Raw genomic sequence first — 26,688 nt, 5'->3', positions numbered from 1 at the left:
GGATTTTTTTACAAGCCCATTGTTCCTAAAAAGTTATAAATTTATAAAACCCTAGTGTCCGCAAGTGCACAGATGTATATTGTATGACTTAGGGTGTCGATCCACAGGGAAGATGTCTAATATGCAAACAACACCAAACTGGAAGAGTAAGTAAAGTCATAAACTTATGGGGATTTTGTTTTTTGGTTAAGAATCCTAAGCTAGACATAATCTAATATTTACGGAAAATAAAATGCAATTCAAATGAATTGTTAAAAGATTATCTCAAGGATGTCGACTCAAACTATAGACTCTAAACTCATAGGTGGCGATTTAGACTTCTCCGGTTTACTCTAATCGATGTCAAAGCATTTCCAATTAGCCTCCATGCGATTTATCTTCATCTTTTTCTGGGATCTGCATGGAACTAGAATAGACATGTGTATGATTAACCAACTCTCGCCATCTTAATCAACTTATCACTTAAATCTGACAATTAACTCTCGCTCTCATGCCATAAATAAGATCATGCATTAAATATTGAATTCGTATGCTCACATCTTCTTTACAGGTAGCTCTCGACTCCCGACTATGTTCTTCTGAAGCTAGGTATGGATGATCTGATACAGCACTCTCGTGGCTCTGATCGATCATAGGCTCAGAGAATAGGTCATGAATATACTCTCATGCAATATGAACAACTTAGAAGAGATGAGATCCCCAGAATATGGTTTAGAATCATACATGTATGCCTATCGAAAACTCTTCAAAAACTTGACTCTCTGGGACAGATCTACATGATGCAATGGATGATAAAAGACACGAAAGAATGCAAAATATGAAACAGAAAAGTTAATTAGATAAAAAAGATGAAAACAATGGATCCAGGGAAGAATCCCCTTCTTCATCGCCTAACTCTAGAAAAACAAAGTTAGGTGGCTCAAAATCTCATTACAGGAGCACACACTCGTTTAGGACTGCTAAGAAATGTATTTATAGGTCCTAAGGTCTTCAAGGTCTCATTTAGGGCTTCTCTGAAGAGGAATAGCGAAATGGGCTTTGATGTTGGGCCTTGTGGCTTGGATTTGGTCCACCGAGGGTGGAAGTCTTCCAGGGCAGGTGAAATGCATGTTTGCCATGGGTGAGAGTCTTCCGGAGCTGGTGAATTTGGCCAACTTGTTCTCCATGTATCTTTTGATTGCACTGTTGGATCTTCGTGATGTAAAGTGCTATGGAAAGCAGGTTGTCTCCTCTTGAATGTCTCCGAATTTGAGTTGGATTAGACGGTAAGAAAGTCATCATTTGATGCTGAAATTCTGACGGTCTGACTCTGAGCTAAAAATGTGGATTTCTTTCTATTTTGCCATCCATTTCCCTAAATTTCCTGAAAAGAGCCTTGAAACTACAAATATAGAGAAAACATAATAAAAATTCCTAAAACTGACTAAAACCTTTGAAAAAGCATTTGAAATCAATGGTGAAAATGGGTACAATACAGTGTTATCAAGGGCTCGCCAGAAATAGCTTCAGGCGAGAGAGAGCAGTCTACAATGCCATTTTACAGAGTCGAGGGTTTTTAATTTATGGAAACATCTGGTTAAATTTCTTTATATACTATGTTAAAAATATCCAGTTAGGTTAATTACTTCTGGTTTATGTAAACGTTTTATTTCAATTTCGGTTACGGTTTGAATAGACTTCTAAAGTAGTTTGTAACCCTAAATTAAAACATATGGTAAATATATTTACCTTTGTTGGTCTAATTTGATTCAGTTATATTAAATTTTAATTTATATACATCATAATTGTTTATATTTTATTTATCAAAATAAATTTCAGTTCAAATTATTTTTACATAATTTTTAAATTAAAATATAAATTTTATAAATATAGAAGACTTTTTTATAAGTCTGTGTATAAATTAAAAGTCTGTGTAAGTTTGTGTAGCATACTTCTAAAGTAGTCTACAACCCTATATTATAATTATTCACTTTTGATATTTATCTTAGATGCTTTAAATTGATTCTGTTATATTAAATTTTGATTTATATACATCATACTTATTTATATTTGTTTTATAGAAACAAATTTTAATTTAAATTTGTTTTAAATTAAAATATAAGATTCAATAATAGAGTAGAAGTCTGCTATTACACTCAGATTTTACAAGGTTAAAATCGTAACTGAGCCATCCATTTTTTTATTAATGTAGGATATAATAGTAATTTTTCTACCATATTTGCCATAGTTTTGCATTTAGACTCAAATTGTGGCATATTTTTAACAATTCCTCCATATTCTTAAGACAACAGTCGATAGCAAATCAAGCCAACAAACTAAGAACATGAAGACAAAGGAAAACTAGGTAGGATTCATTTTTGTTTCTTTTCATTTCTTTATTGGGTTGGTATAAAAGCACTTTAAAAAACAATTCAACAAAGATAAAATATTTTGTAAGATACATTGTTAAAAACAATATAAAATTTTAATTTATCTGAAATTTATTTTGAAACAGAAATATATACTAGTTATTATTTTATGATATTAATGGAACCATATAAGTTGTATATGATTTTTAAAAAATATATATCATAGTATTATCTGTTCTATTAAAACAGAAACATGTCTGGTATACAAAATTTCAAATAGGTTTAAATTAGTTTCTACTATTTTGTTTTTGGATAATTCCTATTTATATTACCAAACAAGTCAATTTAATGTAATATCAAATAATATAATATATTTTTAATTTATCTTTCAAAGTTATTCGAAAATTTAAATTTGAATTAAGATTTGTTATAGATTTTCTTATATATATGTTATATTATTTATCAAAAATTATAAAATAAGTTATTATTATATTTTACAAAAAATAGTAAATCAGATATTAATTTAGATATAATCTAAATATTCAAATTTGATCATTTTCAATAAAAAGATAAAAAATGATATAGTAATATATATTTTATTAAAATTCTAAATTTTTTACTGATCAAACTTAAAAATATATAAAATATAAAAATAATATGAATGGATGTATTATAATTATATTTTAATAATCAGATCCTTTTCGGATTAATATAAATGTAAATGATAACGTTTTTATAATCATTGTACTTTCAGGATTAATATGAACGGACATGTTAGAATAATGTTTTTCTAATCACGGTCATATATATACTAGAAAAACTAAATCAATAAAACCAAATTATATATATAAAATATATATATATATATCACTTATTAAAAAATTATATCTAAAAAAATTAAACAACAAATTATATTATAAAATTTGATAATTTATAAATATTTCTCGTGCAGATGCATCCTTTATTAAATTGTGTTATATTTTGAATTTTCTTTCTCGAAACAATATAAAATTTTTAGTTTATCGTATTTATTAATTTATCTAATATTAGTTTATAAACTTTCTATTTTATATCATATGGATTTGGTGTTGAGACTCGAAATCTATGCAGACTAAATTTCAAAACTTTATGCAAGTCTGCTGAGTTTCTACGGACTAATTTTAAGTCTATTGAATTTCTATAGATTCTTGAAAACTTTATGCAAGTTCTGTCGAGTCTCTGCATATTAAATTTAAGTCAGCCAAGTCTCTGCAAACTATGTTTAAATCTGTCGAGTCTCTGCACACTAGGAAAGTGTTATACCATGAGATCCAAAGTGGTACACTTGAAGGATATAATTCTTCTTCTGAGAACTCATCTGAAGCAATATTCTCGACCTCCCTCATCTGAAAGCCGTCGATTGCTTTCAGACTCCGACCGATCACAATCCCGGTAAAGCAACGCCTTGAGTACCCAAAGAAGACCACCCCCAAGCGGAGACAAACCCAAGCTTCCTCCAGGGCTACCTCAAGAACCATTTCTTGTTCGGTCTCTAAGAAGCTAGCACCAGGCAGCTCAAGCCAAAGTGGCAAAATAAAACGTAAAGTGGTTTCAAAGAAAATCTCACCAAGGAAGAGACTCTGCGTGGATCCCAACAAGCACTCAACGTCGAGGTCATCCAAATTAGCATTGGCTTCTGCTGCTCGTAGTGATCTTGTATCATTGATTTCTTAGGTCTTTGTGCCTTCCTCTTGTAAGGGCTTGATGGTTGCCCAAAAACCATCAGCTTCTCAATGATTACAACATGTTGGAACTGTCAGGGGATTGAAAACTACTTAACAGTTTGACGTCTAAAGGAATTAAGACTTTGTCTTTTCCCGGATATTATGTTTATCACTGAGACAAAGAACCAAGATGATGTTATCTTCAGTGTTTTTTAGTGGATGGGGTATGATAACAGATTTACGGTTCCACTAATTGGACTTAGTGGAGGGCTAGCACTCTTTTGGATGAAAGTTACACATCTGGAGATTCTATCTTCTTCCCCAGACTTCATTGATACCAAGACTAAGTACAAGACGACTTCTTTCTATTTTACCTTCGTGTATGGCCATCCGGTAAGCCATCGAAGACTAGAGGTGTGGAACCAAATATCGGCATCGGGCGCTAATAGAGATTCAGCCTGGCTTCTGTCGGGAGATTTTAACGAAATCCTCTACAACTCGGAGAAGCGCGGAGGCCCTAGACGACATGAAGCTTCCTTTATTAACTTTCGGAGCTTCATTTCGCAAAAATGGATTATGGGGTGTTAACCATTCCGAGAATCCACTGTCTTGGAGGGGAATGCATTATAACCACTTCGTCCGAGCTCGACTAGACCGATCGGTCTGTAACGATGCATGGTTAGAAACATTTCCCTCTGGACGATCGGAATACCTTCGCTATGAAGGATCAGACCATCGTCCCCTTGTCACCTTTCTTCGACGACTCTAGAGTGAAACGCCGAGGGATTTTCCGTTTCGACAACAGACTCCAGGAAAAAAGAAGAAGTCATGGAGCTGATTGGCCGTGTCTGGAATGGATCTGACCATGACACAGTTCTTGCAAAGATCTCTGACTGTCGGCAGGAGATCATCAGATGGGCAAATGATCAGAATATGAATACTGCAAAGCTTATCGCTGATACGCAATCAGAACTAGAATGGGCTCTCTTGGCGGATACTCCTGACCCCGTTACAATAGGAAGATGTACAGCGACTCTCGAACAAGCCTACAAAGCAGAGAAACAATTTTGGAAGCAGCGGAGCCGCATCCTCTAACTTCAGAGCGGAGATCACAATACAGAATACTTTCATGCTGTTACTCGAAATCGTCGTACCTGCAACAGATTCACGGTCCTGGAAGAGGATGCAGGATCAGTTTTCCATGAGGAACATGATTTTGCTCGTATCATTTCGGAATATTTCCAAGATATTTTTTCATCTCAGGATAGCTCGGACTTCTTCTTGGTCAATGATGTCTTGACCCCCCATATCGATGAAGCTATGAATGCTCGTCTAACCCGGATTCCCGACCCTACAGAGATTCATGTTGCGGTCAAATCCATTCACCCGAGCAAGGCACCTAGACCAGATGGATTCTCCGCTGGTTTCTTTCACACTTACTGGCCTATTATTGGAGAGGACGTTGTAAAAGAAATCCAAGAATTCTTCCTCTATGGATCCTTCCCGACTCACAAAAACGAAACTCACATTCGCCTTATCCCTAAAATTTTGGGGCCAAGAAAATTTTTGGACACTGTAGTAGTTGTCGAAGCATGTTCTTCACTTCTTGATCTTTAGGCCCTGAGCTAAATTTTGTAGTTGCAGAGCGATAAAGCCTTGTTGTTGGACACATTGAGTGAAGTTCTTCTCGGTGTGATAGACTTGGTCTTGTGGGTTGGCTACATTTCCGCTTCTATAAAAAAATTGGGGTGATTCTTATAGTAGTTTTACTCTTTTTGGTAACCTGGTTGGCCATCTAGAAAGTTCACTTCTGCTGTTATGTCTTCACCTTGAACATTTTCTTGGAATCCTTGGTGTAGATCTCAAACAAAATTGACAGACTTTTGAGAGGCTAGGAGAAGTTTTTCTGGCTTCTCATTTAGTGATTTGATGTCCTTCCTTTTTTTTTTTTTTTTTTTTTTTTGAAACTCACATCTCTCCTTGAAGCTCTGTTATACTCTTCACCATTGCTCTCATCGCTCTGAGCTAAGTTCTCAACTAATCCCATAATTTCATTCACCTCTCTAGCCAACAAATTTCAGTTGAAGCTGTTTCTAGGAGTAATATTATCGTGGGTAATGCTCCCTTATACAGAGTGTTAAGGAGTGAGGCATTATTGAAGTCATGATGAGGGCAATGAAGAGTAAAACTCTTGAACCTTTTCTATGCTTCACAAAAGCTATCATGGTTATTTTTTGTGAAGCTTGATATTTCATTCCTCAGTCTAGCAGTTCTAGAGCTGGAGAAGAACTTGGCTAATAAAGCTTTCTTGCATTGGTCCCATGTAATGATAGAGCCTTGAGGAAGGTTCTTCTCCCATAGATGTGCTTTGTTTCCAAGACGAAATTTGAAAAGCTTGAGCTTGAAGCTGTTTTCTGACAACCAATTCATCTTTGTCAGCCCACAGATTATATCAAAGTGATCCAGATGATCAAGAGGGTTTATTATAGCTAACCCATGAAATTTATTGCTCTGCAACATGTTTATAAACCCAGCCTTGATCTCAAAACTGTAGTTCTCCACAGCTGGTGCTTGTATTCCCTGGGCTATTTGCTTAAGCATTATCAGCATCACCAGCTCCAACCAAGTTTGCAGCTCTTGGTCCTTAGTTGTTTATCATTCTGAGCTCTGAAGTTCTTGTACCTGAAAGAAAAGAAGAGAAACCAAGTGAGATACAACAGGTAACAAAAGAAAATAAAGGCTTGATCTCAAGAAGATCTGAAATCCTAATGTTGAACTCTAATCCCAATTAATAAGTGGATAACCTAGAAAAATCCCTTAGGCATACTCATATCATTGTAATGCTTTAGGTTATCAATCCGAAAGGGATAAGTCTCAAGCACTAAGAATACATAGAACTACTTAATCCAAGAAAGCAAGTTGGTTTTTAATTTGCAAACAAAAAACCTAATGATTCAAAATAAAATTAAACAAGTAGATAAACTAGGCAAGATAAACAAGATAATTAAAGAAATCAAGCAATTTAAACAAGATTAACATTGATAAAGGCAAGCTCTTGGATGAAGTTATGGACACTGGGGATTTATATGATCAATCTATGATGTCAAAATACACAATCAATCAATTTTTTTTAGCCTATAACACTTAAACAAAACTAATCCACTCTCATGAAACTAATCATTTTGCTAATTACCCTTAATCAATATCAAATTCTCATTTGTGAAAAAGGTAATTACAAGAATTAAACATAAGTTCCACTCTCCATTATAATTCTTAAACATCTATTCTCATAGGTTAAGCAAGTAAAAACTGTTATATAGTTTTTTGGGAAATTTCATCAAACACCTTGTGGGTATGGAATTCCCTCTGCTCTACATAGCTTTCTCAACACTAATCTAGCATCAGTATTACTAGATAAGAAAGGAAAATAACTAATCTAGCCCTATATGTCATAGATCAATCAAAGAAACCCATAATCTATCTCACAAAATGAGCATAAAGACAAACTCACTAAAAAACCCATAAATCTCAAGAAAAAGTGGATGTTAATCATGATTATGGAATAGATAAACAAAAAAAAAAGATAGATTAAAGACAAAAAGATTCAAACTTGCATTAAAATTGTAAAAATATCTGTGAAAAAGCTTAGAAATTCAAAAAAGAGATGGTCCTCTAAAACCAGGTGTGTGGGATATTTATATGAGCGATCCACGTTTTAGAGTCTGGTGGCTGGTACCAGACTGTAGTAATCTAGTGTTGAGCACTTGATAGTAAGAAGTTTTCAATCCTTGATCAATTCCTCAACTACTCATGTCATTGTAGCACTTGAGGTATCAATCCAAATGGAGAGATTCTAGACACTAGAGCTATGAGGAGCTATCTTAATTCAAGTCTAATAAGCAGATGAGTTGGTAACAAGGTGATCTAAAAACATAAAGCAAACAAGAAAAAGCAGTAATTAAGAATTAAACAAGCAAGAGAAACTAAACAAACACTCAAATTCAAATAAAGAGAAAGCTAAACCTCTAGATGTGATCATTGATCAGGGTGCTTTAAATGTGAATTCATGATGCTAAGCAAACAATACAACACTTGCAATTCTTTAGTCTAGACTTCCAAATCAGATTAATTCATTCTCATGACAAAAATCCCTTTGTTAATTACCAATTCAAGACTAATTCCCATTAGATGAATAAACAATCAACAAGCATAAGGTTCCAAGTCTAAAATGACCAGACAGCCTCTTTGTGCATCAAAATAAGAGCTAAGAAAGACTGAATCTTATACAGAAAGATAAAGCAAACATCACATGATCTCAAATTTCAATTAACTTAGAACTCTAATCTAGATTAATCCTCTCATGAAGGCACTAACCTCTACACTAATCCATTTTCAAACCAAATCATCATTTGTGAAATATGAATCAATGAGCATTAAGAAACAGTTCTAATATGTCATTCATGCATTTAACAATCATTCCCATGATGAAAAAGGCATAAACCCTTAAGTTAGCTCATTCAGGCATTTCATCAAACACCTTGTGCGTGGAGAAATGCCTAAGTTCTAGATCAAGCTTATAATGAGAGATCTAGCATTAGGATCAGCTAACTAAGGAAAAGAGAAGAGAATCTAAGCTTAAACAATCATTAATTTACATCTAAGCACCCTAATCTACACACCTAGAAGCTTAAAAGAAGACTACTCACTAATCATGATGAACACACCATTCCCTTTGCAAGAGGTGATGTTAATCATGATTAGAAGCAAAGATAAGAAGATGAGATGATAAGAAACAGACTTAGATTGATTAAATCCTTGAGATATCTCTTAACAAACTCGGTTTTTTACAAAAGGGGAAAGAGAAACAAGAGAAAACCAAGCTCTCCTCTTGGAAAAAACCCTAAAAAGCATATATAGTGTCTCTTTCGGACCGGGTCAGCCCAGGACAAAATGGGTCCTGACCCGGCTTTGATGGATAGTGGTGTGGTTTGCCACGGTCAGATGATTCTTGGCAAGACCGTGGCAAACTGACAGTGTCAAAGTTCTTGGACAGATTCTTCATGATCAAGGTTGCCATGGCTTGATTTATACCATGTCTAGTGGCCATGTCTCTTCTTTTCTGGGTTTGGATGATGAACTTCTTGGATTGCCACTTTCTTGATCTGGACCGTTTCATGTTGGGCGTGGCAAGGTGTTGATGATTCGGTGATTGCCACGGCCAAACATCAGGCCGTGCTTCAAGACCATGTCAAATCCCGACCATGACATTATGGGCGTGTCAAAGATCTTCATTGCTTGTCGTGGTCAGGTCCAAGGCCGTGCTTCAAGACCATGTCAAATTCCGAGAGTTGTCATATTATGCCACGGCCAAGCTCAGGCCGTGGCATTATCACTGTGTCAAATCATGACACTTAGCACCTTATCCACTCTTAGACGTCTGGCTGATATGTATGTCTCTCGCCTTTCTTAACTCTCATCTCACGACTCCAAATCCAATTATTCGACCTGTTCTGGGACCGTGATCTATCATCTCCAACTTTGATGAAGGGTTCGGGTTCAGATGACGTCGGCAAGGGCTCCGTTCCACCGGTTCTTTGATGCACGTTGCTTTGGTCCTTTATCCGCTCCGAGACATGTACTGCTTCTTATCGCCGTAACTTTCAGCTCAAAACTCCAAATAGGACGATCTAAAGTGTTCTGGAAACTAGACTTGAGGTTCTTGATTCTTTATGAAGACTCCGGAGGCTGAATCCTGGTGAACGCCCTCCTTCTCAGGTGATAAATTTGAGGGATCGTCGGCTCCATAACACTTGTCCGAGTCTGATGCACATAAGGTGATGGTCTCTCCATGGCTTTTGTCCCAATTGCTCCCAATTAGCTCCAAATGACCTGTAAACAATCCAAAAGTGAAAAACTCTCTAGGACCTAATGCAATTCCTAACTAAAGACAAAAGCAAAGACAAATATATGTAAAACTACCTAAATGTATGCATGAGACTCAATATTTGGACAAAAATGCAATCCTAAACACGACAGAATGTGAGTATATCAGCAGTCCAATGTTGGGTTGTCTGTCTTGAAGCTTTTACACCAGCCAGAGGAAATCTGGTGGATGCACCTGGTTTTTTCTCGGGGTTTGAAGCTTCCAACACCTGATTGGCGAGTCCGGTACTGGGTGGCATAAGGCAAGGTGTTGTGACTTGGTCCCTGATGCTGGACATGGGTGGTCCGGTGTAGCAGTCCAATATTTGCCTGGTGTATGATTGTTTGGCTCTAGGTAGATAGGTACTCGCTAGATTTGCTGTTTTTCTTGAACCACTAGGAATGACTCGAAACCACCTCCAGACGAAAGCTAACTAAATTATCTATAACTTTCATGAAAACCTTTGAAGCTAAATCTGAGTGGAAGATCTTGTCCGGTCCAATCTTTTAGGCGCTTTGGGTTGTTTCGTCTCTAAGCTCCCACAACGGATGTTGGAGTCCGGCATTGATGTCCGGTAAAATCGCGGCCTAGATACCTTCTTCTACACTGGTCACAGCTTAAAGGAAGACTAGACCAGGGTGGCGGGCCAGCGTTGTGGCCCAGCTTCAAACTTCTTCAAAACTTCTTCTTTGGTCCATTCTCCAAGTGTCTATGGCTCCATAGTCTCCAAACATCTCCAAATGTATCTAAAAGGACATGAAATGCCAAGAGTCTATAGGACTCTTCGAAAACACACTAAACCATATATGAATGCAAAAGATAAAGAAAAATTATAAGAAGACAAGGTAAAGACAAAACCTAAAATAAGGGCTAATATGGGATAAAATATATGTATATTAAATTAGAATAGGACTTTGTGAAAGTTGACAAACTTGATATTACCGCTAATTTATCTGCTAAGATACAAACATTTGGGGGATGTTTCTTGTCTGTAAGTGTCTAGTTTACAGCAAAACATTCAGTAAGTGTCTTGTCTGTAAGACAAAAGAACAACTAATTGTGTGCTAATTTAAATAGACACAATAAAAAAAAGTTCTAATTGAAATTATATTAATATATACTCATAGTTTTTACTAGTATTCACAACATGATAATGTAACCTTTATAACAATTTACTTTTTTTTTGTTAAAAAGTAAATTTTGGTATCGTTTAAAGTTACAGAAATCACATAATCATGAAATTTTTCATCAAAACTTAAGCCAATCCAAATCATTTTCGTTAGTGTTTGCTTAATATATATTTCATTAAAAATAATGTATACAAATATTACTTGGCACGCAATGTCGATTAGAACGTACATTTTGCATAGCACATATTAGAAATATGGTATAATCAGAACAAATCAACAAAACATTATCTTTATGATAGAAGAAATGATCGATAAGGATGCATCACTCTGTGTTAGGATGAAAGTTATGAGCACTCCTACTATTCCCAGAAACATCAGGCATTTAGGATAGAAGAGCGAATCACGAACATTCTTCAAGTTGACCAAAATCGACATCGAGGAGAGATCTAGTTTCAATTTTTCCACCACTAGTGGAATATCTGAAATATGCCAGAAAGGCCGACACATAACTCGGAATCTAATTTGTGAGTGCTATCTGCAACTGCTTAAGGATTTGTGGCTCATGCCATACCATCAACCACAAAAACTCACACTTTACCAGAGAAAGTCAAGGACCAAGGGGATTTTTGAGAGGGGCTGGAGTTTTTTGGGAGACGTGATGGGAGATAAAGAAGGCATCTCGGTGGATTGGGAGGTACGAAAAAGAAAAGTTTAAGAGAGGAAAATCCCTAGAGCGACTAGGGCTTTTGGATGTGCTTAAAAGTTGAAATTTTCTTGATATGTAATCCCACATGCTATTTGTGCTTTTATGTATTAAATAGTAAAAAATAAATAATGATCACACTAAATGTAGTGCAAATAGTACAACGATGTTTCCCTCTCTTCGAGAAAAACAAAACACAGGTTGCTTGTATTCCAACTAAATCTGATGACTCTCAAGATCCGGCGTTGTGCCCTTTTGATTATTTACTAGATGTAATCATTTTTGTGTTGAGATATGTTGTGATTTGAGTTTGTATTCTGTCCGACAGAGACTCTATTTCTATAACTTTGACGGAGAATCCTAAAATAGATTGCATAGACCAAGTAAGGTGATGATGCAAGCAGCTGGTTTTCTCCTTTCATTGTGCTTTTTCGTGGTTTTTGTCTATTAATGTTTTGGGTTTTGGCAGAAGCTTGTTCACTCCCATCAGGCTTGAATTTTTACTGTTGTTTTGGGTGTTTCTTTTTCAGTGCTTATTTCAGATATAGCTGATTTCATTCTTATCAATCAAAAGCAGTCTTTAAAATTGGGTGTTTCTCTGCCTCAAGAACTGAGTCTTGAGTTTTAATTTGTTAGTCTTAATTTGTTGGAGTGTTACTTCAAATCTTAGATCTGTTTTGTTAATTACAAGTATTGAGTTTTGTCTGAATCATTGTGGGTCTCCAGCGTTTAGATCCTTGAATAATCTGTCTACTTTATTAATTTTAGGATTTGTTTTTATCAAAATAGTCTAAATAAATCAAATATAAACCTGCTTCATCCGAAATTCAAATCTATTTTTTTTTTTATAAATGGGGAAAAATGCCAAAAAAAAAATTTGATGTTCAAAATATTCCTTAAACTGTCGTTGATTACTCAGAAAAAATCTCAACTTTTTATTTATTAAACCTTGTAGTCATAAAATTAGTTAACAAAAATAATTGACCAATGTTAGGTCTAAAACGGATTGGTCAAAACAAAGTTGAAGATTAAACAGAGTAGTAAAAAAAGATTGAATATTTATTTTATCCATCAAATAATTGATCAGCTAGATATAGGTGTAGTGAAATACGTCATTAATTTTCAAAGAAACTATAATTTTATCAATTATTTCTTTTCAATTTTTGGTATTTTGGATATCAAAAGATTCAATCCATTATAACTAAACCAGGCTACGCACTCTGACACTGCTAGATTTTCTACATAGATGATCTTTGAATTTGAATATATAAGTAGTACAAATTAGAAAGATATTAATCGAGAATATTTTTGCCCGTAGAAGAACAAAAAGGATAATCATGGACATTTGAGTTCTTATATCCTCAGAAGATCTAAGAATATAGAGGTTTTAAATTTGAAATATTGAAGATCTGTTTCATGAGTGAAACATATCTCTCCAAGATTCATGAAGAGAAAAGATATATTTTTTTAAAAAAAAAACTATGACATAAAATCTTAAGGAGGAAAAGAAGCATGTTCTTAAATCACTAAGTATCAAGAACTTGGAAACTTGAGTTACTAGAAGAATGTAGGAGTGAATTACCTGTGTTCAAGAGAAACATCTGCAATGATTACAGCTATCATCAAGGCCTTCATCCAGCTAAGAAGTCATCAGAAGAGTTAGCAAGCAGTCTCATAGTAACTAAGAAGAACTTTCTCACTTTCTCAGCAGAAGAGTTAGCAAGCCTTTGAAACAGATTTCCAAAATCCTTCACTATTTGACAAACGATTATTTTCACAACAGCTTCGAACCTTTGCCCTTCTTTGGTCGTCCATGATTTTGATCTGACTTCACCCATTTGATCAAACTTCCAAGTATAGAAAGCACGGTCAATTTCTTTTTCTAGAACCTCTCGTGCTTCTTCTATATGTTGTTTTATGCAATTGGTTGATCTTGGAGAAGCACAAGAACAAGAATCTGATCTTCCTTCACCGACTTTTTTGTAATGAAATTTCTTCTTTAGGCTATATGTCGGCCACACACCAGTACCCAACCATCTAAGAGTGTCGGAATCTCCAGGACTACCATAAAATTTGCCCTCCTTTGTGAGGGCAATCCAAATCGGAATTTCAGCCTGGAAACCAGGACCAATGGGAATAAATGGTCGGTTTTGCTTGAGTCAGGGGCAACATCTTTGAGAGTTTTCACACTAACTTCTTTATGGGCTACATCTTTGAAAGTCTTCAGACTAACATCTTTACAATTAGGTGAATTTGAAGGATGCACCGTTTGTCGTGAAGATAAGAAAGGATGTGAGGATGGATCACAAGATTTCAGTTTTTGGCATTTTTTCTCAAAGCTTGAATCAATCTTATTCTCTAAAGACTTTCCAGGAGCTGTAGAGACGGCATCATCACACCAAAGCTGTTCTCGTGTCCTTTTACCCTAGCAAGAGATAGAGATTGGTAGTAGGAATTTTTCAATCCTTGATCAATTCCTCAACTACTCATGTCATTGTAGCACTTGAGGTATAAATCCAAATGGAGAGATTCTAGACACTAGAATTATGAGGAGCTATCTTAATTCAAGTCTAATAAGCATATGAATTGGTAACAAGGTGATCTATAAACATAAAGCAAACAAGAACAAGCAGTAATTAAGAATTAAACAAGCAAACAAGACAAACAAAACAAAGACTCAAATTCAAATAAAGGGAAAGCTAAACCTCTAGATGTGATCATTGATTAGGGTGCTTTAAATGTGAATTCATGATGCTACGAAAACAATGCAACACTTGCAATTCTTTAGTCTAGACTTCCAAATAAGATTAATTCATTCTCATGACAAAAATCCCTTTGTAATTACCAAATCAATACTAATTCCCATTAGATGAATAAGCAATCAACAAGCATAAGGTTCCAAGTCTAAAATGACCAGACAGTCTCTTTGTGCATCAAAATAAGAGCTAAGAAAGACTGAATCTTATACAGAAAGATAAAGCAAGCATCACATGATCTCAAATTCCAATTAACTTAGAACTTTAATCTAGATTAATCCTCTCATGAAGGCATTAACCTCTACACTAATCCATTTTCAAACCAAATCATCATTTGTGAAATATGAATCAATGAGCATTAAGAAACAGTTCTAATATGTCATTCATGCATTTAACAATCATTCCCATGATGAAAAAGGCATAAACCCTTAAGTTAGCTCATTCAGGCATTTCATCAAACACCTTGTGGGTGGAGAAATGCCTAAGTTCTAGATGAAGCTTATAATGAGAGATCTAGCATTAAGCGCAGCTAACTAAGGAAAGGAAATGATAATCTAGAACCTAAACATCATAAATCAAACATCAAAGCACCCTAATCTACACACCTAGAAGCTTAAAAGAAGACTACTCACTAATCATGATGAACACACCATTTCCTTTGCAAGAGGTGATGTTGATCATGATTAGGAGTTTAGATGAGATGAGTAATTGATAAGAAACAGCTTTGGAATGATCAAATCAATTCAGATATCTCTTAATCAAAACCGTTTTTACAATAAAAAGGAAAGAAAACTAAGTAGAAGATAAGATTTTTAGGGTTTTCTCCAAAAAGCTATATATACTAAGTGCTAATGGACCGGGTCAGCCCAGGACAAACTGGGTACTGACCCGGCTCAGTTGGGTCTGGTGGCTGGTGTGCAACATGGTCAGGTGCTTCCCAAGTCGCAGGCCCAAGTCGCACAGCTATAGAAGCAGCCTTGTGCGCCATAAATCCCTTAGTCTCAGTCGCATGCCCAAGTAGATGTGTTTTGCGAGCCTTTGTGTGGTTTAATCCTCTTCCTCTCCAAGTCGCATGACCAAGAGGAAATCTGGGGAAGGTGTGTGTGTGACTTGGTCATCATTACTCCCAGGTCGCAGGCTCTAGTCGGTATAGATTGCGAACGTCCGTGCGGTTTAGTTCCAAGCGCGGCCAGCTCGCATCCCTAAGTCGCACGATTGTGAACTTAGCATTTTTCTTGCTCGGAAGCCTCAGACCTTATCCAGTGATAGCTTACCCGCACTTCTAAACTCGCAGCTCAACTTCCAGGCATTCATCTTCAGGCCTTGCGAGTTAACCAAGTCGCAAGACTATCTCGCAGCATTCAGGGCTCCTCGGACCACTTCGCATTCAGCAGAGAGTAACTTCCAGGATACAGGTCCGAATGGTGTGGACAGAAGACTCATACATCTTCAACTTTGGTGAAGGAATCTTCGGCGTTTGGGAAGTGGAAGGTTTCCTGGAGGGCTCATCTGTGCAGTGCATTGACACGATCAGAAAGAGGCTTCTAGACATGCGTCCATTCCGGAAACGTTATCTTCTTGCTCATAGCTCCGAATTAAATGATATTAGACTTTATGGAAAGAGGACTCAAATATCTCGGATCCTGATGAAGGCTTTGTAAACTGAATCGGTCTGGAAGTGCATCGGCCTTCGCATTCTTTGGAGCTCATCGGGTCGGTCCAGAACGGCAGCGAGACAGGTGTGCCTTCCGACGAGCTTAACTCTCTGCTCACGCCTCCAAATCCTATGATTCCACCTGATCTGGAACCATGATCCAATCTTCTACAACTTTTATGAAGCACCCGACAGCTGAATCGGATCTGAAGGTTCCCCGGACAGGCGATCATTTAAGAGTATCGGATTGCTCCGGAATGGATGCGAGAGAGGTCTGTCTTCCGGTGACCGTATCTTTCAGCTCGGTGCTCCAAATGCCTTGATTCAACCTGTCCTGGGTTCTTGACTCAATTATCGCCAACGTTTCTGAAGACCCTGTAAGCTGAATCGGCCGGCAAGATCTTCCGGTGACGCGATTTCGGAATTGTATCTGCACCCGGGATTTTTGGCCGAGAGACTTGACCGCTGTACGTGTTTTTGGCCGAGAGAGCTACCCGCGGGAAGGATTTTGGCCGAGAATCTTCGGCCATCAGTACATCATTTTGCCGAGAAACCCAAAATTGCTTATTTTCACCATTTTTGATAATTTCAACTCCATTTCTTCATCTGAATCACATCCTCCACTCCAAATAAACTCCAAAAGCACCTGTTTAACACTTCAAAACATGCAAAACTGTCTTGGACCTAATGCAATCTCCTAAGTCCTAAAAAAATGCCTAAAGACCTAAAATGCATGCAAATGAGACATGATTTGGACTAGAATATGTACATTAAATGATGCAATTTATGAATATATCAACTCCCCCACACTTATCCTTTGCTTGTCCTCAAGCAAAAAGGAACAAATGAGAGGAAAAGGTTGAATGCATTGGGAGCTCATTTTTTCTTTGAAAGAGAGAAGTGACCACTAAGAGAATTCATGAAGCTTGATATGCTCAAAGTTTAATCCCTAAGCTACTCTGCAAGAGCACAGATGTGCAGTTGTAGTATGTAGGGGTCGAACCACAGAGACAAGAGATCACTCAATAAACCTTATAGAGATTGAATTACGCTAAGCAGAAATATTGTAAATAAATAGCAATGCAACAGAATTAGACTAAGCAGCAATAAAAACGGTTTGTAAGATTCAGATGGATGGAGATTAGGCTTAGGGAGTTTCTCAGGAAATCAATGCATGCAGATCAATCGATTAGTCAGGGTTCAGGTTTAAGCACAGTTCTTGAACTCGAATCACAGAATTATAATTAACCAACTTCCGTTGTGAGAATTATCTAAGTCAAAATCCTAGAATTCCAAATTCCTTTGCAAACCCGAAAGATTTAAACCAGCTTTAATGCTCAAGTTCGATATGTTCACAAAGTATCTAAACCAAATTCCTTTGCGAATAGCTACTTTGCTCACCCTAGGTTCTTTCCAGTTATTCAATTACACTTCCGTGTCAATTAAGCAACCTAAGATCTAAGTTCTAGGTCGCCAATCCAGAATTAGCTTTAAGAACAACCTATGGTGAAGAACTAAATAGATTATGAACCCTAACTAACCAATCAATCTAACATCCAATGAAATCCTTTATGAGAACCCTAAACCTAACAAGCAAACTACTCAGACATGGAGATTGAAGCAATAAGCATGATTGAATAACTTGCAGTAAGCAGTAAATAGATTAATAAACAGGGGTTCGAAATCTTCTCTCTCCGGAACAGAGTTTCAGACTTGTCTCCCCAAAAACTCTCAAAAACAAAAAACTCTCTCTAAGAAAATCTAAGGTTAACGTAAAAAGGGAATAAAAATCCTATATATATCTCTAAGACACGTTTTGGGCTTCCTTGAAAACGTTTGGGCCCAACTCCTTCTTCAAATAGGAAACAAAATCGCCTTTTCCTTATTTCTCTAACAAGTGTCGCGCGTCACTCTCCATGGTGTCGAGCGTCACTAAAGCACAAAATCCATACTTGACGAATTTGATCCTGATTAAGCTCCAAAGTGCTCCAAAGTCTCCAGTTAAGCTCCAAACGTACCTATGACCTGAAAAGACTCCAAAAGACTCGAAAGACACTAAAAAGACTCTATAAATAAGACATATACCATGGTTAAAAACCATAAAAACCATGATATATCAACTCCCCCAGACTTAGCATTTGCTTGCCCTCAAGCAAACAGAACACCAAACAGGAGAAAGAAGTTTGAAAACACAGAGACTCAACCTTTCATTGGAACATCGCTTTGACCGTTCACCCTGCAACTTAACTACTGCTTCATCATTCCAAATCGAACCACCATGTACTTCTCCGCAGACATTCACAGCTTTCCAGACTAAATCCAAAATTTCACAACATTGTCCATAAACCCTCATCGCTGGATCTCACTGATGATTCCAATGCCCAGAACCTTCTAGATTCTTTCCCAATACTCAAACAAATCAGCCATACAAACTTTGGTACTTTTCTCTCCCCCAGACTTATTCTTTTCGCACACTCATCATCATTTTTTTATGGCATATACTCGATAAGGGTAAAGCTGCGAGTACTGATGGTGTTTGCCACCAAGTCCCCAAGTTGTCCCCTTACCTTGTATCAAAGGTTTTCAGCGAATAGTGGGGTCATGGGAAACATTCCTACCCCTCACTTCCTTCCTTTGTGTGATCATTCCAACTTAGAAGTGAAATAATGGGATCATTGGAAACATTCCTAGCCCTTCACTCCTAAGCGAAAATCATCTCAATCTTTTTGCCCTTTTTCTTTCTTTCTTAGCTCGTCACAAGGGAGAGAAATCACTTCATTAAATTTCACACAGGCTTTCATTGATCAAGTACGAATGAGGAATCAAGCTCTAAGGCATTAGTCACATCAGCGAGTTAAAAGTGAAGTTCAGTACTTAGCTCAGGTTAGTGGATTCTGTTGGAAACATGGACGCCTCTAGTCAACTGGTCAGCCTTTGGATTTTTCATTAGTCGGATCTAGTCTGAATTTGCAGCAGTGGTCACTTAGGTGAAAAGTCAGCACAATAATTCCAGGAAAAGCATCATGATCTCCAACAGGTTTTGACTCAAAAACGTTTTGACACAACTGACTCTTAAGAAAAACAAACACAATGTCAGCAACTACCTCCCCCAGACTTGAATAACACTGTCCCCAATGTAATCAAATCCGAAGTTGGTGACAAAAGAAAAGAAACAGAGAAACACAGGAAAAACAGATAACTTACCTGGCTGCAATGATGGTGACGCGCGACACTGATGATGGTATCGTGCGACACTTGTTTTCCTCGTACCGAATTGCAGCAGACCAATCCGAATTTCTGGTTTGACTCCGGTTTCCTGATTTCCTAATTTTTTTTTTTTTTGTTTTTTTTTTTTTTGTTTTTATATATAGAGAAAACAAGTGGCAAGCGACACCGAAGGTAGTGTCGCTCGACACCAGCCTCTGCTTCACCTAAAACACGAAAAGAAAAACGAAAATCACTGAAACAAAAGACTTATTTACAGACTCACCAGTGGATTGCCTTCCACCAAGCGCTTGTTTTAAGTCATTAGCTTGACTTGATGGCGATTCAAGCAGGAGGTGCACCATCCAGAGGCACGATATGTCCATCCGGAATCTCAGCTTTGGCCCAGTAGTGCTTCACCCTTTGTCCATTGACTGTGAACTCCCTGCTACCATCTGGTGTGAGGAGGACGATAGCACCATAGGGGCGAACCTCTTTGACTATGAAAGGAACTGACCATCGAGAACGAAGTTTACCAGGAAACAATTGCAAACGAGAATTATACAGAAGTACCTGATCATTCGGTTCGAATTGCCTGGAGAGGATTTTGGAATCGTGATACGCCTTGGTCCTCTCTTTGTACAACTTCGAATTCTCATAGGCATGGTACCTGATTTCGTCCAACTCATTCAGTTGTATCAGTCTCCTCTCTGCAGCAGACTTGATGTCGAAATTCATCAGCTTTATCCCCCAGGCTGCTTTGTGTTCGATCTCCACTGGAAGGTGACAGGGCTTTCCATAGAGCAGGTGGAAAGGTGTGGTGCCTAGAGGTGTTTTGAACGCTGTCCTGTATGCCCAGAGTGCATCGTCCAACTTTGCAGCCCAATCCTTTCGAGTTTTACCCACTGTCTTCTCCAGAATCTCTTTGATCTGACGATTCGAGACTTCGACCTGTCCACTCGTCTGAGGGTGATAAGGAGTGGCAACTCGATGATGAACTCCATGCTTCCTTAGGAGTTTTTCGAAAATCTTGTTAATAAAGTGAGAACCACCATCACTTATAACAATTCGAGGCACTCCAAATCGAGGAAAGATGATGGTCTTGAACATCTTAAGGACCACTGAAGAATCGTTGGTGGGACTGGCAATGGCTTCGACCCACTTTGAGACATAATCAACAGCAACCAGGATGTACTTGTTCCCATAAGAAGAGGGAAAAGGACCCATGAAATCGATACCCCAGCAGTCGAATACCTCAACCTCAAGGATGAAATTCTGTGGCATCTCATGTCGTTTGCTGATCTTTCCTCTCCTCTGACAAACATCGCACTGCGAGATGAATGCATGTGCGTCGCGAAACATGGTGGGCCACCAGAAGCCTGCTTGAAGAACCTTAGACACTGTTTTGAATGTTGCAAAGTGTCCAGCATATTCGGATCCATGACAATGAAACAGCACTTCTGGAACTTCTGACTCTGCAATGCATCTTCTGTAAATCCCATCAGAACAGTGCTTGTACAGATATGGCTCATCCCAGTGGTATCTTCGCAGCTCTCTCAGGAACTTCTTCTTTGCATAGCCCTTAAAGTTCTCAGGCTCAGCCTCTGCAGCGAGATAATTGGTAATATCGGCATACCAAGGGCGTTGGGTAGCGGATACAGCAGCTGAACTGGTCTCAGGAAGTCTGTTTCGAATTTGGGAGGTCTCAGTGTTCGCCTGAGAAAGGTGACGCGCGACACTAGTGGTGGTGTCGCTCGTCACTAACGTTCCTCCAACTCGAAAAACCTGCAATTCTTCGTCAAAACTGCTCTGGGACTTGGTTTCCACATAATACACATTCTCTTCTGGCAGGAAATCGTCTATGGGTACGTCGTCTTCAACCCTGATGCGTGAGAGATGATCTACCACACCATTCTCAACACCCTTCTTGTCCTTGACCTCAATATCGAATTCCTGAAGGAGTAACACCCATCGCAGCAACCTAGGCTTCGCATCCTTCTTCTGCATCAAGTATTTGAGTGCAGAATGGTCTGTGTGCACAATCACTTTCGATCCCACAAGGTATGGCCGAAATTTCTCAAAAGCAAAGACCACAGCCAACAGCTCTTTCTCAGTAGTAGCATAATTCCTTTGAGCATCATCCAGAATTCGACTAGCATAGTAGATGGCATGAAGCTTTTTATCCTTCTTCTGTCCTAGAACAGCACCAACAGAAAAATCACTAGCATCACACATCACCTCAAAAGGTAAATTCCAGTCAGGAGGCTGCACAATGGGGGCGCTTATCAGGGCATGCTTGATCTGTTCGAACGCAGCAAGGCACTCATCTGTAAACTCAAACTTAGCATCTTTGCAGAGCAGAGCAGTAAGAGGGCGTGCAATCTTGCTGAAATCTTTGATGAAGCGACGATAGAAGCCTGCATGACCCAGAAAACTTCTAACCGATTTCGCAGAATCGGGTGGTGGCAAGCTCGTCATGACGTCGATCTTCGCACGGTCCACTTCGATACTAGCTGCAGAAACCTTGTGTCCAAGCACAATCCCATCTCTGACCATAAAGTGACACTTTTCCCAGTTAAGGACCAAGTGTTTCTCTTCATAGCGAGCCAGAACCTTGCAGAGATTATCCAGACAGTCCTTAAAAGATGATCCGTAGACTGAGAAATCATCCATAAAGACCTCCATGAAATCCTCAATCATGTCAGTGAAGATGGACATCATACATCTCTGAAACGTCGCAGGAGCATTACAGAGTCCAAAGGGCATCCTGCGATATGCGAAAGTGCCGTATGCACATGTAAAGGTGGTCTTCTCCTGATCGTCTGGGTGGATAGGGATCTGGAAAAATCCTGAGTACCCATCGAGGAAGCAGTAGTAGGGATGGCTTGCAAGTCTCTCCAGCATCTGATCAATAAAGGGTAATGGAAAGTGATCTTTCCTGGTCGCTGCATTCAGCTTCCTGTAATCGATGCACATCCTGTGTCCAGTCACTGTGCGCGTCGGAATCAACTCATCCTTGTCATTCTTCACAACAGTAACCCCTCCTTTCTTAGGAACCACGTGCACAGGACTCACCCAGGCACTATCTGAAATTGGATAGATGATTCCAGCTTCCAGCAGCTTCATGATCTCCTTTTTGACGACGTCTTTCAGGTTAGGGTTCAACCTGCGCTGGTGCTCAATCGACGACTTCGACTCATCCTCCAGGTGGATTCGGTGCATGCACAATTCTGGTGAGATACCTGAAATATCATCAAGAGAATAGCCAAAAGCTTTGAGATGCTTGCGCAGCTTGTTCAGTAGTAAGGTAACCTCAGCATTGTTCAAAGAAGAATCGATAATGACTGGATAAGTAGAATTAGAGCCCAGGAATGCGTACCTTAGTCCTGCAGGGAGTTGTTTGAACTCAATCTTAGGGGCTTTCTCCTCACTCCAGTCGGATAACTGCTTCACCTTCGCAGGAGTCTCAAGCTGTTCAACCTGCGATGCCAGCTGCATCGCATGCTCGCTGGAGTCCAACATCTTTGAGTAAGATGCTGAAATTTCGTCCAAGTGTTCGGCCTCAGAGGCAAACGTGGTCAGAGCTCTCTCAAGTGGGTCTGTAGGCAGCATCTCATGGAGAAACTCCTCAGAAAACTCTGTGAGAGTATCGACATAGAAGGTCTGACCATCGATGGTGGGCTTCTTCATCAGCTTGTCCATGTCAAAGTTCATCACCAGATCTCCAACATTCAGAGCAATCCTGCCTTTCCTGACATCGATGATAGGACCTGCTGTAGCTAGAAAAGGTCTCCCAAGGATAAGAGGATCTTTAGGCTCCTCTCCATACTCCAAAACCACAAAGTCAGTCGGTATCATGCAGTCTCCAACCTTGATTGGAACATCTTCTAGCACCCCTTCAGGTATCCTTGTCGAACGATCAGCTAGGATGAGGGAGATCCTTGTTGGCTTGAAATCAGTCATGCCGAGATTGACAGCTACCGAATAGGGCATGAGATTAACACTTGAACCCAGATCACACAGCGATCTCTTGAATCTCTCTGTGAAGATAGAGCAATCCAAGACAAAGCTTCCTGGATCAGACAGCTTCTCTGGAATTCGGTTCTGAATCACTGCACTGACTTGCTCAGATATCATCATCACTCCCTGTTCATGGCTGAGATTATTGGTTACCATTCGCTTCACATAACGTCTGATGACAGGAGTGATTTTTACAGCATCAACCAAAGGTATCTCAATCACAAGCTTTTCCATCAGAGCTTTGCATCGTGCATCATCAAGCTCTTGCTTGGACTTCCTAGGGCTCCTTGGGTAAGGAACTTTAGGTTTGTAGACTTTCTCCTCTGCAGATTTCGGATTCGGAATATCAACAGCTTCGCTCTGCAATTGGTGACGCGCGACACTAGTGATGGTGTCGCTCGTCACCGGCTCTGCAATCTCAGGAATTTCTTCAGAATCTTCTAAGTCCACGACTTCAGGTGCAGGAGGCGTCTTCGTGGGCTCAGAACTCAGATTTTTACCACTCCTCAACGTGATAGCACTGAGGTGATGCCTTGGATTGGTGTCAGTCTTCCCAGGAAGAAAACCCTCTTGCCTTTTAACAGAACCTGCAGTTTGGGCTACCTGTGTATCGAGCTGCTTGACATGGGTGTTCAGAACTTCGATTTTTCCATTCAGATCGAGGTAGAGAGCATCCATCTTCCCATTAAAGTCCACGGTGAGCTTCTGCTGACCTTCCAGAATCTGTTCCAGCATAGACTTCATCTCATTGTCAGGATTTTGAGGTTGAGATGAAGGAGTGCTGTAGTTTCTGGAAAAACTGTTGCTCGAAAAAGGTTTCTGGTACTGAGGCTTAGGCGTGTAACCAGAGAAGTTCTGATTACTGTTGAAGGTATTCCTCTGATTGTTTCCACTGTAATTTCCACTGTAGCTTCTGTTACCTTGCTGATTACCAAACCTCTGACTCTGAAATCCTGATCCACTGACAAAGTTGACATCCTCTTCCTCAGCTGCATCCTCAGGTTCGAAACTCTCCACCTCCTGTGCGAATCTGACAGATTTCTTACCCACTAAAAGGCTGTGCACAGAATCAAGTTTAGCTTTCACCTCAGCGATCTGCGATCTATCCATGTTCCCAGCTTGCTTCTTTCGCTCTAGATCTGCATTCTTGGTGCTATTGCTGGATGCCAAGTTTTCGATGAGCTCAACAGCTTCGTCTGGGTATCTGGTGTTTAAGTTCCCATTGCTTGCTGCATCAAGCGCCATCTGATACCTCCAGTCGATACCTCTGAAAAAGATACCCAGCAACTGCACATCGCTGAAGCCATGGTGAGGGCAGTCTCGCTGGTACGATTTGAATCGCACCCAAGAAGCCTTGAACGCTTCAGTAGGGTCCTGAGAGAAAGTCGAGATCTTAGTCCTCAACTCCTCAGACCTAGCATCGTCGAAGAAGTTGTGCAGGAAGGCGTTCCTGGTCTCCTCCCAAGTGGTGAGTGATCCTGGCTCCAACTGCTTCAACCAGTTAGCTGCTTCTCCAGCAAGAGAGTAAGGAAACAGCTTGCAGAGGAGGAAATCATTGGACACTCCATTGTATTTGATGCTGGTGACCAAGTCCTCAAACCTCTCGATGTGATCCATAGGGTGCTCATGAGAGTGGTCATGGAAAGGATGCTGACCCACAAGAGTGTAGTACACAGGCTTCAGCTCAAAATCGTTCCTTTGAAACGCAGGAGCACGAATCGCAGAACGATTTGCATAGAACTGCTCAGGCCTGTTGTAGTCTCCAAGTGTTCGTCCACGTCCAGCTGCAGGTGCAGGTTCCCTTACATTCCGATCTTCTGGAGCGTTCCTCTGATGTGGAACGATCACAGCATTACCACGCGGTGCAGGTGGTGGATTCTGGTCAACAACATCCACTGGTAAAGGAGCTGGTGGAATGATGTTACCATCTCCATCAATCCTTTGGCCTCTCGCATTGCACAGATGACCCTCTCGGTCTCTCCAGGTTCCATCATCATCACGAACAAGTCCATTGGCGTTTTCCATCATTGCCGGATCTCTTGCTTTCCGCCTCGTTCGCTCTAACTCAGCTAGCTGTTCGTTGCTCAAATTCACTAGCGGGATGTCCTTGTTGCTCCTAGTTCCACGAGTATGCATAAACCTGAAACACCAAAAACAAAGAGAGAAAACGAAAATAAGTAAACTAGGTTAAAGAAAAGAAGGTGTCGCGCGACACCACAAGTGGTATCGCTCGACACTAAGTCGAAAAACTTAGTCGAAACTCAAAAACTAGGTTTAATGGCGAAATCAAGTCCCCGACAACGGCGCCAAAACTTGATATGCTCAAAGTTTAATCCCTAAGCTACTCTGCAAGAGCACAGATGTGCAGTTGTAGTATGTAGGGGTCGAACCACAGAGACAAGAGATCACTCAATAAACCTTATAGAGATTGAATTACGCTAAGCAGAAATATTGTAAATAAATAGCAATGCAACAGAATTAGACTAAGCAGCAATAAAAACGGTTTGTAAGATTCAGATGGATGGAGATTAGGCTTAGGGAGTTTCTCAGGAAATCAATGCATGCAGATCAATCGATTAGTCAGGGTTCAGGTTTAAGCACAGTTCTTGAACTCGAATCACAGAATTATAATTAACCAACTTCCGTTGTGAGAATTATCTAAGTCAAAATCCTAGAATTCCAAATTCCTTTGCAAACCCTAAAGATTTAAACCAGCTTTAATGCTCAAGTTCGATATGTTCACAAAGTATCTAAACCAAATTCCTTTGCGAATAGCTACTTTGCTCACCCTAGGTTCTTTCCAGTTATTCAATTACACTTCCGTGTCAATTAAGCAACCTAAGATCTAAGTTCTAGGTGGCCAATCCAGAATTAGCTTTAAGAACAACCTATGGTGAAGAACTAAATAGATTATAAACCCTAACTAACCAATCAATCTAACATCCAATGAAATCCTTTATGAGAACCCTAAACCTAACAAGCAAACTACTCAGACATGGAGATTGAAGCAATAAGCATGATTGAATAACTTGCAGTAAGCAGTAAATAGATTAATAAACAGGGGTTCGAAATCTTCTCTCTCCGGAACAGAGTTTCAGACTTGTCTCCCCAAAAACTCTCAAAAACAAAAAACTCTCTCTAAGAAAATCTAAGGTTAACGTAAAAAGGGAATAAAAATCCTATATATATCTCTAAGACACGTTTTGGGCTTCCTTGAAAACGTTTGGGCCCAACTCCTTCTTCAAAT

At 39.0% G+C, this 26,688-nt stretch overlaps 1 protein-coding gene, 1 long non-coding RNA gene and 2 other non-coding genes across 10 annotated transcripts in view; 2 read left to right on the top strand and 2 right to left on the bottom strand.

The window, feature by feature from the left end:
• The first annotated feature begins 6,209 nt into the window (after nt 1-6,209).
• On the top strand, nt 6,210-6,316 carry LOC112089367. The gene has a single exon (XR_002901004.1). It is a non-coding gene; the product is annotated as a small nucleolar RNA R71 (small nucleolar RNA).
• Nucleotides 6,296-14,018, bottom strand: LOC112089237. The gene is made up of 4 exons (XR_002900901.1): nt 13,508-14,018; nt 13,390-13,446; nt 6,546-6,733; nt 6,296-6,465 (listed from the first exon to the last, which is right to left on the bottom strand). It is a non-coding gene; the product is annotated as an uncharacterized LOC112089237 (long non-coding RNA).
• A 185-nt stretch (nt 14,019-14,203) lies between these two features.
• The window catches only part of LOC18025604, a 33,110-nt gene continuing 20,625 nt past the window's right edge, over nt 14,204-26,688 (bottom strand). For 6 of the 7 annotated variants that reach the window (XM_006408746.2, XM_024160252.1, XM_024160251.1 and 3 more), the window contains one exon: nt 19,583-25,581. In XM_006408746.2, coding sequence (XP_006408809.2) covers nt 19,767-25,577 — 5,811 coding nt within the window. In that variant the 5' untranslated portion in view covers nt 25,578-25,581 and the 3' untranslated portion in view covers nt 19,583-19,766. Of the gene's footprint in view, nt 14,233-19,582; nt 25,582-26,688 lie in introns of those variants that run through there. The other variant, XR_002900893.1, reaches the window with a different exon arrangement.
• On the top strand, nt 24,742-24,848 carry LOC112089619. The gene has a single exon (XR_002901248.1). It is a non-coding gene; the product is annotated as a small nucleolar RNA R71 (small nucleolar RNA).

This window comes from Eutrema salsugineum, unplaced genomic scaffold, assembly GCF_000478725.1.
Source record: "Eutrema salsugineum unplaced genomic scaffold, Eutsalg1_0 scaffold_12, whole genome shotgun sequence".
Taxonomy (NCBI): domain Eukaryota; kingdom Viridiplantae; phylum Streptophyta; class Magnoliopsida; order Brassicales; family Brassicaceae; genus Eutrema; species Eutrema salsugineum.
Note: the sequence above shows the minus strand (reverse complement) of the source record. Positions and strands in the feature narration are given on the sequence as shown.